We start from the raw sequence: 14,740 nt of genomic DNA on the forward strand, positions 1-14,740 counted from the left end.
TACCTCAATTAAATCTCCTCTTAACTTTCTCTGTTCCAGTGGAATCAGTCACTGTATCTCAAGTCTCCCTGTAACTATATACATTCCCACCCCTGGCAACATTCTGGTAAATCTATGCTGTACGCTCTCTGTGGCTTTAATAGGAACATAGGAACAGGAGTAGGCCATTCAGCCCCTCGTGCCTGCTCCGCCATTTGATAAGATCATGGCTGATCTGTGATCTAACTCCATATACCCGCCCTTTGGCCCATATCCCTTAATACCTTTGGTTGCCAAAAGCTATCTATCTCACATTTAAATTAGCAATTGAGCTAGTATCAATTGCCTAACCAATGATTTGAACAAATTCATCATTACCTCTTGGCTCTTGTACATTATATCCCTATTTATAAAACCCAAAATGCTGTTTGTCTTTTTCTGGCTTTATCTCCCTGCACTCTTACATTCAGGAAATTGTGAATTTGAATTCTTAGAGTCTCTGTTCATCATCTTCCTTCAGTGGTGTTCCAGTGAGTGTAAACTCCCATTCTTTGTTTCTGCTCCAAAAATATATTACCTCACACTTCTCCACATTAATCTGTTTCTTCCTGAAGTCTTTTACACTCCTCACAGTGCGGAGGGGCCGGGGCCGGGGCCGGGGCAGTGGGGTGGGGTGGAGGTGGTGGGTTTGGGGCAGTGGGGTCAGGGGTGGTGGGGTCAGGATCAGGGGTAGGTTGGGGGCGGTGGGGTGGTTTGGGGAGTTGGGTCGGGGCAGCAGATGCTGTGAATGGTGAACGACGCTGAATTTGTTTGTGTTTGCAGGCGGGTCCTGGGAGTGGTGACTCTGCGTCAGATGCTCAGCTCCATCCTGGCTGCAAAGGTTAAACCGTCAGATGCAGTCACTGAGGTTCTGTACAAGCAGTTCAAACAGGTACCATCCCTCACTGTGCGGATACGGTGTTCGGGGGTTTGTATTATGGGTGGAACTTTTTTATTATGTGGGAACCTTGGGATCTGGTTCTGCACAAGCTTGAACAGTTGGACTGCTCTTCCCATCGGTAGGAATGATCTGCAGGGTGGGGTCAGGTACAGCACGGGTTAGAGACAGAGTAAAGTTCCCTCTACACTGTCCCATCAAACACTCCCAGGGCCGGTACAGCACGGGTTAGAGACAGAGTAAAGTTCCCTCTACACTGTTCCATCAAACACTCCCAGGGCAGGTACAGCACGGGTTAGAGACAGAGGTAAAGCTCCCTCTACACTGTTCCATCAAACTCTCCCAGGGCAGGTACAGCACGGGTTAGATACAGAGTAAAGCTCCCTCTACACTGTCCCATCAAACACTCCAGGGCAGGTACAGCACAGGTTAGATACAGAGTAAAGCTCCCTCTACACTGTCCCATCAAACACTCCCAGGGCAGGTACAGCATGGTTAAATACAGAGTAAAGCTCCCTCTAACACTGTCCCATCAAACACTCCCAGGGCAGGTACAGCATGGGTTAAATACAGAGTAAAGCTCCTCTACACTGTCCCATCAAACACTCCCAGGTTGGAGGATGTGCAGAGTCTCTGAGACGGTTTGTGTTGGCGGTTGAAGTGTGATGTGAATTTCACTCCTTTAACCTCTGCGACTGTTGGTCAAAGCAGATGACCGATCGGAATAGAGTTGAGGAGATAACTGAAGTTCTATTGGAAGTTCAGATCGTGGCATTTGCTTCATGGCCTCGTAGATGTGTGGTTACAGGACAACAGATATAGCGGAATTGGAAAGAGTCAGGTCGAGTTTAAAGCCTGATGCCTCTGAGGACACTCACTCCGCTCACTATTCCATCCCCCTGATCGGTTCGCACCTCATTCACGATCGCTCCCTCCCACCCGTCACTCACTCACTGATCGTTCCCTCGCCGATCACTTGGGTTAGTTGGCCATTGGTTGGGGAATTCCCCACCCTCTGTGTTTGATTCTCCAGATGCTGATGTTTAACTCCTGTAATTTCCTGTTTAGGTCAATGGTGAGTTGACAAGCTGGGGAAATTGTCTTCTATCCTGGACACTGACGCTTTCGCTCTGATAATGAATGAGCAGATTCAGTGTGAGTATTTGCAATCACACCTCACAACAATATCCAGGAAATGCCCAGAGTCCCAGTGATAAATATCTCTCAAAAATCACACAGTTGTTGCCATGAGTCATGAGATACGGAATCAATTCAGTGAGATTGTCACCCCCCGATTTTACACTATCGCACAGTCAAAATTACCCCAGTGAGTTTCGGTGATTTTCCTGGAGTGGGGTTTGGGGGAGGGGAGAGGTTGGGGGAAGGGGAGGGTTTTTTCCACTGTCCAGTTCGAGCCCACAGTCCCATCTTGTTTGGGGAGCGGAGACTTGATCTGCGTCAGTAATTTTATTACAGGACAGTCGCTCTCTGTCTGCAGTGCGGCTCCACCACCTGTCTGTTCGGGGGGAGGATTGTCCTCCTCCTCCCCCCCCCACCCCCACCCCCACGCCCCACAAACTGACTGTGACACAAAGTGGGTGCAGCTAATCTCACTCCGATTTGAACACGCAAATGAGGGAAAATCCCCATTCTGTAGCTCTCCTCCACTCCCTTCGGCCCCCCCTCCGCCCCCCTCTCCCCTTCCCCTTCCGCTCTCCTCTCCTCCCCCCTGACAGTTTGTCCTGCCTTGTCTCCAGCTCTGGCCGACGGAACTCGCCGCAAGAAGCAGATGGTAATCGGTGTCGTCACGGCGATCGACCTGCTCAATTTCATCACTCAAAAGGAGAACGGTTGCGCATATTTGAGGGGGTCAGAGCCCGCGGTCAGAGGCGGGGGGCGTGGAGCCCGCCGTCCGAGGTTTCACTAACACGGAGCAGGCGAGGGCTCTTCATCTCATGTACCTGCTCGGGGGTCTCGGACTCTGCGCCGTTAATTGCTGTACGATGCCTGCAGTGAGGCGTATCTTGTCTAACCACTCCCACCCTCCCCCTCTCCCCCCCCCCCCTTCCCCCACTCATCTCCCTCTCCCCCTCCTCTCCCTCCTCTCCCCCCCCTCTCCTCTCTCCCCCCTCCCCCCACCCCCCCCCCCCCCCCCCTCCTCCCTCTCCCTTTCCTCCTCTCCCCCCCTCACCCCCCTCTCCTCTCCCCACCCCCTCCTCACCCCCCCCCCTCCTCTCCTCTACTCTCCCCCCCCCCCCCTCCCCCGTCTCCTGGTAGCTCTATCTCGAAATACTTACTCTCCTCATGTTTGATTTTGTATTGTTCCAAAATGTTCTCTTTAAATGTGAGGGTCTGTGAGTTTTTTATTATTTGTAGAATTCACAGCAAAGAAACAGGCCATTTGGCCCAACTGATCTGTGCCGGTGTTTAAATCCCACACAGAGCCCCTCCTCTCACCCGATCAGCATATCCTTCTATTCCTTTCTCCCTCTGTGTTTATCTAGCTTCCCCTTAAATGCGTCTACGCTATCTCTGATATTCTGTGAATCAACACGATCCTTTCAGTGAAGGGGAATTCTGTACAATCAACCTCCAGATTGAGACACTAATTATTGCTAATTTCTGTTTGCTGTTTAAATCTGACATTCAAAAGTGCGATGTAATAAAAGCAGTAATTCAATAAAGGAATATTTCAACCTCTGACCCATGTTTTCGCGGGCCGTGGACGGGAGGGGGACTCCAGTGCGTTCTTCGTCTGGTTACACGCGCCAGGATCTTGTTTGCTTCCTTCACTAATTCCCAGGCCACACTATCGTTGAGGCGTGTGCAGAATGCAAGGTTTTGACGGTTTAAGATCACAAGCACTGCTTCAGGAAGACTTTGGAATTAGTGAGAAGTTCAGCGTGGAGTCAGCGGCCGTGGTAAGCATACGGGAAGTAGTAAAGTAAAGATCGTTGCGCAGCAGTGGAGCAGGACTGGAAGCAGCAGGAACAGATCAGTGCTGGCTCTGAGTCGAGTGAAAAATTTGCAGCAGAGGAGCAGAAAACTGAGGGAGCAGGAGCAGGCCAGACACTAGAATAGAGTCTCCCTGGAATATGGCAGTGAAGGTCATTTTAAGGTCCGGAAGGCAGTGGGGAAATGGCTTTGGCCCAGGAGACAATGGATTTCTGTTCCTAGACCAAGAGAGTTAGGCTAGAGCCACAGTACAGTGAGGTACAGTTCTGAAGCTCAGCAGGTAGAGGATGTTCAGGTGGTAGGCCAATGAATAGCTGAACTATTGTGACCATAAGGTCCCAGGTTTAATCCCCCGTATGCACTGAATTGGCTGCTCCTAGTCAGGGCAATGGTGGGATGTCCCTTCCTGAACCCAACACCTCGATCAGGCAGGGCTGTGATCACGGTCCAGTACGGGTGACCATTGTGAGGACAGGATGACTGAACATCCTGCTTGTTGGGCTCACGCATCAAGAATGAGCCACTTGAGTGAGGTAGCAGGGAGACTCGGAGAGAAGCAATGAGAAGGGGAGACTCGGTTAGACGCGGAGAGCAGTGGCGGGAATCGGAACATAAAAGCCAACGGGTGTTTGGGGGCCCAGCTGAGACTAGGCAGAGGGACATCAATCACAGACCAATCGTCACCCCCTCACGTCCCACCCCTCTACACACGTTTCTAAAATTAACACAGTTTTCCAGATTTATTTCAAAAGTTAAAAAGATTTTATTTTTATATATTTTTTGTTGCAAAAGAGACCAGAATAAAATGCGATGTCACAGCTAAAGATGCAAAGCCTCAGTTCTGCAGAGCACAGCAGAAATGTACAAAATCCTCTTACACTGCTGGCTCTTCATAGCTAATACATGCAAGGAAACTCAACACTGAATTATTCCTGTTCATAAAAATTTTTCAAATCTTTATAGTAAATACAATCGCCTCCATACAAAAATACAATTTTATCCAAAGGAAACTCCCCAACTCGAGCACAATTAATAAAAACAAAACTTCTGTTGACAGGTATGTTAAGTACAAGTGGAATCACCAGGCAGATATACTGCCTGAGGCTGGAGCGGTACCGGGGGTGGGGGTAGGCAGAGTTCCGGGGGCGGAGGCAAAGCGTCCGGGGGGAGGGGGAGCGAGCGAGAGCAGGATCGTCGAGCCAGTACTGGGGAGGTTAGGGGTCACAGAGTTCTAAGATTTTTACTGTCAGAAAGCAAACGTGGCAAAGAGAGCAGGGAAGGGAAAAGTTTGTGCTGCAGCTAATGTGCACCTTCCACCATCGGGGAGGGGGGGGGGTCACACTAACACAACCCCCCCATCCCCCCTAACAGTAGGGTGCGTCCAGGCCTAGCTCACAGTCCGAGTATTTCAAGAGTGATCACTCCCCTACGCTTGGGAAACGACTACAGCTGAGGAGTAACTTTATTTCAGAAACAATGGATTATGTTCCTGTTTTCTTATGTTGTATTATTTTTTAACACTGGATTTGGATTCCACAAGCACCGGTCGAATCTCCTGTGAATCTGGAGATTGCATTCGTTGACTCCAGGTATTCAAAAGTACGATGGAGAAAGGCCGGGAGTTATAGTGCCCACTATATGGTAAGGATAAGACACCGAGTCAGAGTATTACCGAGTAAATCCCTGGATTTAACGGATGGAGACGGACTAGATGCAGATTCCGGGCTCTGCCATACTGCTCCTAGAGTGAAGTGCAGTTATTTCACAGCACAGAGACACAGGCTGAAAACTATCCTCGTCAGTACACTTTGCAACCTCAGCAGCTAACAGTCAGAGGATAGAGGCCCAGCGCCAGTACGTAGCAAGTAGTGAGAACTGCTCCTTTCCATTCGGTCCGCTCTTCCCATCTTCAACATCACAGGCTCAGTCCAGGGGGTGAACTATACCTGGTGTGGTGTGGGGGGGGGGGTGCAACTATAGGCGTGGGGGTGGTGTATTATACCTGAGGGTGGGGGGGGGGGGCTGTTCTATACTCCAGGGTGCATTCACAGACTTGTACAGCACAGAAGGAGGCCATTCGGTCCATTGTGTCCGTGCCGGCTCTTTGAAAGAGCTATCCAATTAGTCCCACTCCCCTGCTCTTTCCCCATAGCCCTGTAAATTTCTCCTTTATACCCAAGGCTACTGAATAAGTCAGATTCCAGTTTTAGTAAAAACAGAAAAGGTGGAACCATTCAGGTGAGGCAGCCACCATTGAGAGAACAGGAGACTGTTGATGTTTCAGGTATAAACCCTCCCTCAGAACTGGAAGATATTACAGATGAACAGGATTTTAGAAGGAACAGAACAAGGGAAAGGGGAAAGGGGAAAAAAAACAAAACAAAAAATACAGAAAAAGACATAGAATGACCTGTGAAGTGTAACAGTGGGGATCAGGAAATGGTTAAAGGGCACAAGCGATTTCCAGCATCTGCAATATTTTGCTTTTTGTCCATTTTTACTACACAGGATTCCAGAGTTTTCCCTGGTGCTTTGGGACGGCATTCCACAATTTTGACCATTTTTCTGCAACTGCAAATCAGATGCCCTGTTATATCCAATGCTTTTCTATTCCTCATACTCTCTAGTGAGACTAGCCAGTTACCCATTCGATGTTAAATTTCACCGAGCCTTCTCTGCCCTCTATTTGTGTCTGATCGTTAAACTCCAAGTGACACGAGACAACGAACTCATTTCTTTTTGTGAACTGCGACATCTGATGCAAGTGGAAAAACCCCGAGCAAATAATGGTGAATAAATACACCGTGTGGATCCGCACAGGCTACAGGGGCGCTCTCCCCACCTGATCGTCAACAGAACGATGACCATATTAAGGACAGGGCACGGGGCACGGGGCAGGGGGCAGACAAACACTTGGCAATATGCTAGTTTTTGCACAGATTGCAACACTTTCTGTTGATAACACTGACCCGAGGGCAGGAAAGTAAAACAAATCAGAAAGAAAGTTTGAGAACTTTCTGCAATATTTAAACATATCATTGCATGTAGAAGTGCTCACAGACATCAAAACCACGCCTGTAGAAATGTCAGAATCTCTACTGCACTCCCCACTAAGTATAAAAACAAAGCTGATGAGCTTGCACTGATGCACAAAGAATAACGAAACATGTATTTGTGTCTCTCACGGAACGCCATAACCAAGTGCTTATTAGTAAGTCTTATTCACACTGTTTTGTCAGACTGGGCACCGATTATACTGTTTATAGACAACAGGTCAGATGGACAAAGAACAAGTATCTGTAATGAGACTGGGAAGGAGCCGGAGAGCCCTTACATTACTGACTGCCCAGCGAGCCATGTAGTGGCCAGGGTGCTGATCGTTGGCTGGATTGATGTGGCCTCCATCTGATCTACAGAAACTTTCTTTTGTTAGGATACTTTTGCCCTTAGTGCCATGGTTTCCAGCCTCTCTGCTGACGGCACTGATTAATACGGTACAGTTCCACAGGCACCTGCTGATACCTCACACCAGTGGCCAGCCTTCACCATCTGAGCCTAGGCAATGAGTGATGTCAGGCTATTCAACTGTGAGGGTAATCACCACCGAGCCTGCTCATCCGTTGGCCGCACGTGAGCCCCTCCCAGCATGGACCTCCCGGCACGAGTCACTGGTCAGCAATTTGCTGCGAGAACCCTGGCTAATTTCCCCCCTTTCCTTAGCCTACAGACTGAGGAGAGTTGCAGCAGCCCCACCAACCCCGCCCTAGATCAGTTAACATGGATGGAATCAAAGCCCTTGCTGGTCTTTATGATTCAGCAGCTCACTGGATAAATTACTTGATGTCTGTACACGACCACCTTAAAAATCCTCCTCGCATGATGGGAATTATATTCAAGGAAATCTCATCTAAAACAGAACCTCCCACCCCCCCAGCCCGAGTTAGTCAGGGAGCTGCGATTGGGCTTTAACTCAATAATCGAGATCAGAGTTCCCATTAGACTACGCTGCAGGCTAAGGCCTGGTCTGGGCCTTAGTTACTTTGCATTTAACTGGTCAACCGTTCCCCGATGGGAAGGATCCTCCTTAGAATTATGATTATAAAAAGTTTTTCATGGTTTTTAACAAAGGTTTTAGATCAGTGATTCACATACAGAACTGAAATGAAGGTCTGAATTTCATGCCAAACCCGCTCTCTTCCCTCCCTCCCTCTCCATCCCCTTCCAAGGTTTACATTCCTCCTCTATTTTTCTCTGTTTCTCTGCTTCTTTTGCTGTAAGTCTCACAGTCCAGCTCCCCAGCAGTGAGCCGGACAATGAGTTTACACAGACTATTAGACTCCGGAGTCAATCCTGTCCTCACCAGACATGTACACACAGACAGATGCAATTCATGCACAAGCCCCAGCTACACCCATCCCCAAGCCACGCACACATTTTCCAGCAGGAGTCGATGAATCGAGAACGGGTTTGGCCATTCCTCAGCCTAGGAGCAGGGAGACCAACTACAGTCTCAAAACTGCTCACTGAAATCAGTTAACGGAGCACAGGCCGGCGATGCTCTGTGTGGGTCAGTCCCACACTGGGTGGGATCAGTTAACGGAGCAGAGGCCGGGGATGAGCCGGGGCCTTTCCTGCTCAATGTCACTCGCTGTATTTATCCTTTGAGCCATTCCCTGATAGGAAAGGATCTTCCAGGACACATTGCACAACTGGACTTACTCTAAGTGCAACATGGAGAATCATAGAAAACAGCACAGGAGGCCGTTCAGTCCATCGTGCCTGCACTGGCTCTCTAACTGGGGTTGTTTACTCTAATCCCACTGTGAAACATGGCAGACCGTGATCAGCAACTTGTGGAGAGATGATTGGTGGCTTCCTCGAGTCTGGGATCATTAAGGCCGAGTTCTGTGCTTGTCTTACCTTCTGCAAAAATAAGCTAAATAATTACACACAGTGTAAAACAAAATGGTCAGCGAGAATAAATCCAGAATGAACTCCACAGCTGTAGGGAGAATATGTCCTCCACCCTGTCATTTCCTGCAGTTTATTCAGGCCCCATGTTCTATGGAACGGCCTGTAGACCAGCCACATCCCTGCCTATAGGTGTATTTACCACAGTAAGGAGGGAGGAGGATAGTTCTCGAATGGTCATTCTAATACAGGCTTTCCCCCATTTTCCTTCATGCAATAATTGGAATAAAAATCAGCTACAAATGCCTTAAGGATGAAAACTGTGTTCACATATTAAAACAAGTTAAATTTTTTTTTACAATCCTCAGGCTGACCATCGAAAGCCTGAGGCTCGGGTAGGCGACATCACTTTTCCACACATGCAGAATTCTGACTTTTAGCTCTGATATACAATACTGGCCTCAGAACAGAACAGCGGGCTTCCCTGTATGGGGTCTGGCATGGTCCCTCCGGGCACACGGTCTGTGAACTTTTCCATGGCAGCGTCAGCTGGCATTGCATCCAGAGTCTCTGCTCCAACTTCAAAAAAGACTGCCACAAGTTAAAGTTTATACATGAAATGCATAGAGCCGGCAAGTAAACTGGGGTGCATTTTATAGAGACGCCGAGAGGTTTTTAATAACTTTGATTAACATTAAATAAAAACACTGTCAATCTCTAAATATGGAATCAGCTTCACTCCAACTCTGTACTGGACTAATGGGTTCATGTTTCACTCCCATGTGCTGCCCATGGAGTGTCTTTAATCCCCTGCCAAAGCTGAGGAAGAGTTAAACGTCACCTTGCCCAGTGCCCAATTGTGAACATTATTCCTGTCTAACCCACTCACTCCATAAATGGCACAGGGCCCTCCACAGGCAGAAATTAGCCACAGCAACTCTCCACTCCCAGCTTTCCACTGGTTAGTGAATATAAAAATCACCAACCGCCAGTGCGCTGCACACACCCTGAATCACAGACCCATCCTACTAACACCAAGTAGGAGTCAATAAAACAGCACTGTGAAGTTGTCAATATGTAGACTGCTTAAAGCTATTTTCAAAAGCTGGTTTCTTTATTTTCGTGTCAAGAAAAGAAACAAGCAGCAAATCCTAGGGGAAGGAGAGGCAGAAGATCTCAACAAAGATCACATCTACTGATTCCACACTGCCTGGACGGCAATTAGAACTCCATGTTAACCACTGGAGAACTATAATCGGAGCAAAACCTTTTAAACTCATTGAAACAGAAACTTGCAAGTTACTAAATAATTCTTGGAATCACTACCATGACACAAAGACCATTTAATTTATAGCCAAGCTGCATCAAAGCACCAGGAACCTCCCCCCTGAATAAGGTCAGTGTCACTAGCTGGACTAACAAAGGCCAGCTCTCTCCTCCTCACAGGAATCAGACAACACACCAGATTTCTTCTGCTTCTACTGAATATATTGTGTCACAGAGCATCATACCCTCATTCACTCACCTCAACCCAGGCTACATAATTGTCTCTATTTTATTCAGGGATCAGAAAGAACTGTTCTCAGTATTTACTTTACCAGGGGCCTTAAACAGTCAGCTGCCACTCTGTGGGTAAGTAGCTCAGAGACCTGATCAAATATGTACACATAAATATGAAGTATGGAATTAACTGTAATTAGCACTGTGCTAAGTCATTTAGAAAGACGGTGGCCATCACCCCATCAAATATGGGGCAAGCAGGTACTGAGAACGTTACTGAAAGCTGGCTCCAGCCAGAAGTGTGCGTGCATAGATGAAGCTTCCTTTCCCAACAAGTGATGGATTTTGTTAGCACTGCTACATTAAACATACAACTGAAAAGATCCAACATAGATGGCAACACATCTTCTCACCTTCCCAACACAGAACACTCCTTGACCATAAGGGTGAGCAGGATCTAGCTCCTACCTGTAATCTGGTGATGAGCAGGTACACATGGCTGTCTCTGATTGCATGCATAACCAGCAGCAAAAAAAGGCACAACGAGAATCTAAACTAGTGGATTAAACATGTCTCTCATCACACACACTGTCGCACGAGTCTGTCTCTCATCACACACTGTCGCACGAGTCTGTCTCTCATCACACACACTGTCGCACGAGTCTGTCTCTCATCACACACACTGTCGCACGAGTCTGTCTCTCATCACACACACTGTCGCACGAGTCTGTCTCTCATCACACACACTGTCGCACGAGTCTGTCTCTCATCACACACTGTCGCACGAGTCTGTCTCTCATCACACACACTGTCGCACGAGTCTGTCTCTCATCACACACACTGTCGCACGAGTCTGTCTCATCACACACACTGTCGCATGAGTCTGTCTCTCATCACACACACTGTCGCACGAGTCTGTCTCTCATCACACACACTGTCGCACGAGTCTGTCTCTCATCACACACACTGTCGCACGAGTCTGTCTCTCATCACACACACTGTCGCACGAGTCTGTCTCTCATCACACACACTGTCGCACGAGTCTGTCTCTCATCACACACACTGTCGCACGAGTCTGTCTCTCATCACACACACTGTCGCACGAGTCTGTCTCTCATCACACACACTGCGCATACGGTTGCAAGAGGCAATGCCACTCCATCTCAGAGGGTGCACTTGGTGCATTTTATTCCCACTTCAGACTACCTGTGTTTCTTTGCACCTGTCCAGAAAGACCATATTTTTTGAAATTTGGAAACAGTTATTGTGCTTGTTTTTTTCTTGTAGCAAATGCTTTTCTAGCATCATGCTGCTTGCTGATAGGACTTAGGTGCTTTGATATTGATAGTGTGCCCAGACAGGAAATGCACCACTGAACACACACACTTATCCTGTTACAGGACACTGAACACACACAAACACCCGGCCTGTTACAGGGCACTGAACACACACACCTGGCCCATTACAGGGCACTGAACACACACACCTGGCCCATTACAGGGCACTGAACACACACACCTGGCCCATTACGCTGCGTATACCATTGTAACAAGAATATAATTTAAATCTAGTATGATGCTTCTCTTACATTTAATAAATCAGACAAATAATAATTAAGTAAAACATGCCCCTTATAGCTCAGTGGGTATATGTACTGCTGGTGTGGTACTGAACCGGGAACTCATGCTTTCAATCCCAATCTATGTTGTTAGCTGACTCTGACAGGAATGAAGTGAGGATGCCTGAACTGGCCTGAGTGCCCTGAGCTAGCATCAGGTCAGAGAAGCCGAGCAGCCTCCTAACTTCATCTATCCAGGCTCATGTGAAGAATAGCCACTGTCGGGAGGTGGTGGAGTTGAGGCAGTGCCTTCAGGGAGGGAGTGAGTGGAAAAACCAGTTATTCAAAGAGTAAGGAACTGATTGCCATCCACAATCACAACGACGGTATGGCACTTATATTTAGGGTGATTAAAGTATATACTATTTGTGTTGACAGACAGAATCTCAGTACAGAGCTGGTCAAATAAAAGCACTGAAACTGCAGGGAGCATAATAGAACGAACATGTCCCAACTTTGTTACTGGTCTCCAAGTACATGTGCCAAAGATGGCACTCCTGGAGACAGCATACTTGCAGTCTCAGTCTGTGTGCGCAGTGCCTGTGCAGAGACAGTACGCACGTGTGGTACATCCTTTGTGTACAGTACTCCCACTGTAGTATCTCCAATATAACAAGCCTAACTGACATTTTCATAGGTCCCGAGATCTGGCTGTCAGCAGAGTTGGTTCCCCCCCCCCGCCTCCCCACCTCCCCACTTTAGCTGCAGGAATTGTGGAGCTCCAGTTTTGAGTATCAATGCCGGCAGCAAGGAAAGTAAAGAGGGGGAGAAGGACACGTGGAGGTCACGAGCGTTCGCTTCAGGGGTGAGGGGTGACAGATTTAATGTTAAAATCTGGAGCTGCACGAGAGCGGGGACACTAGCCTGACAGCCAAAGACTGTTCAATCCGTTCCTGATCTAGCCCAGGACACTGGGAGAAATTGCATTAGAAACATAGCTTATATCATATTGTACAATGTGAACACAGCTTACAACAGCTCAGCACCAAACTCCGACTGGCTCACCTCACCTCACCACCTGGTCCTCCCAGCAGCATCTTGAAAATATCCACCCTGCCCCACACAAAATGTTTTTGTGTTTTGTGCTGATCTGAAGTCAGTGCTCCATCTGTCCTGAAATGCATGCATTCCACAGTTCCATAAAAACTCATCCGGTCACCAGCTGCAAAATGTTTTTGACGATAAAATTCATCAACTAAAAACAAAAAGCAGGATTTGATCCAATAATTTGTTTTTGTCAGTTGGGTAACTGGACAAATAGTTCCTGCAAATCACCTTTCAATTATGGCCAGTTATTTCTGAGCGGATAAAACGGACTCACCACACGAGAAGCTGAAACACATTTGCTTCAGTCTGTACCTCGATCCGGGTGAAACAAGCTTCCCGTCTGCCCACATTAAAACAGCGAGTTCAATGTGAGAATATTTAAAGCCCCATTCGTTCAATACAAGGTGAGATAGAAAAGTGCGCTCTCCTACCTATGTATAAAATATATCAGAAATAAAATGCACTGCGAGTGCAAAGAATAAAAACGTACGGCCAATCCTCTACATTTCTCACAGTTTGTCTCAGTCTTGTGCCTACTGCAGTGAATCGCTGTTCTCCAGGCCCAGGCCACTAATGTTTGTTGCGGAGAGATCACTGTCGTCTTCTTCGACACTGTTCGGAGAATCCTCCCCGCTCTGTCCGGCCATCATGACCTGCTGTACAGCCAACGTTGCTCCATCAGACGACAAAGACTGCAGACTGTCCACATTCACATTCACCGGACTTGAGATAGATACCATGGCACCTGCAGAGGGACCAAAGAAGGTTCATTCCACACATCTTCAACACTTCCAAACAGGTACACATTGAGTCTTAATACAAACAGGGGGGTAAATACCCCACACGCTGGGGGGGGGGGGGGGGGAGGGGGGGGGGAGGGGTTACTACAGGAGGGTAAATGCACCCCACATGCTGGGGGGGGGGGGTTACTACAGGGGGGGGTAAATGCACCCCACACGCTGGGAGGCGGCTACAGGGGGGGGTAAATGCACCCCACATGCTGTGGGGGGTTACTACAGGGGGGGTAAATGCACCCCACATGCTGTGGGGGGTTACTACAGGGGGGGTAAATGCACCCCACACGCTGGGGGGCGGCTACAGGGGGGGGGGGTAAATGCACCCCACACCAGGGCTACAGAGCCACAAAAACCAGGAAAGTCCTTCGCTCGATTCCATGTCTATGATGAACTAGCTCAGCTGAGGCAGAGGCACTAAAATTGGTCTCAGTGCCCTGGGCTAATGCAGGGGAAAAGGAGGGAAGCAACGGTACAGGATTATGGTGTGTGGTGCATGAAGTAACGGTGCAGGTACCAACGACATAGGTAGGATTAAGAAAGAGGTTCTGCTGAGGGAGTTTGAGCAGCTAGGGACTAAATTAAAAAGCAGAACCTCAAAGGCGATAATCTCCGGATTATTACCTAAGTCACAAGCAAATTGGCACAGGATAAATCAGATCAGAGAGATGAATGCGTGGCTCAAAGATTAGTGTGGGAGAAGTGGGTTTCGATTCATGGGGCACTGGCACCAGTACTGGGGAAAGAGGGAGCTGTTCCGTTGGGACGGGCTTCACCTGAACCATGCTGGGACCAGTGTTCCGGCAAACCGAATAACTAGGGCGGTAGAGAAGGCTTTAAACTAAATAGAGGGGAGGTGGGCTCAGGTGGGGCAAAGTTTAGATTGATAAAGAGAAACGGCAAGGAAGTAGTACAGGAAAGTGATGGGGGTAATGATAAACAGTGTGTGTCAGGAAGGGACAGAGTGTACAAACATAAGAGCAAATGGGGCCGGGGTAG

The 14,740-nt window shown here is 48.2% G+C and overlaps 2 protein-coding genes across 2 annotated transcripts in view; one reads left to right on the forward strand and one right to left on the reverse strand.

Annotated features, from left to right (window-relative positions):
• The window catches only part of LOC137327029 (cystathionine beta-synthase-like protein), an 18,757-nt gene extending 15,910 nt beyond the window's left edge, over positions 1-2,847 (forward strand). The window contains 4 exon segments of the mRNA XM_067992409.1: positions 713-910; positions 1,529-1,538; positions 1,997-2,071; positions 2,674-2,847. Coding sequence (XP_067848510.1) covers positions 713-910; positions 1,529-1,538; positions 1,997-2,071; positions 2,674-2,843 — 453 coding nt within the window. The 3' untranslated portion in view covers positions 2,844-2,847.
• A 9,752-nt stretch (positions 2,848-12,599) lies between these two features.
• Positions 12,600-14,740, reverse strand: part of LOC137327506 (homeobox protein PKNOX1-like) — a 62,703-nt gene continuing 60,562 nt past the window's right edge. Inside the window, exon 10 of the mRNA XM_067993399.1 lies at positions 12,600-13,692. Within this exon, the coding sequence (XP_067849500.1) occupies positions 13,481-13,692 (212 nt within the window). The 3' untranslated portion in view covers positions 12,600-13,480. The remainder of the gene's footprint in view (positions 13,693-14,740) is intronic.

The sequence above is a fragment of the Heptranchias perlo genome, chromosome 11 (genome assembly GCF_035084215.1).
Source record: "Heptranchias perlo isolate sHepPer1 chromosome 11, sHepPer1.hap1, whole genome shotgun sequence".
Lineage (NCBI taxonomy): Eukaryota > Metazoa > Chordata > Chondrichthyes > Hexanchiformes > Hexanchidae > Heptranchias > Heptranchias perlo.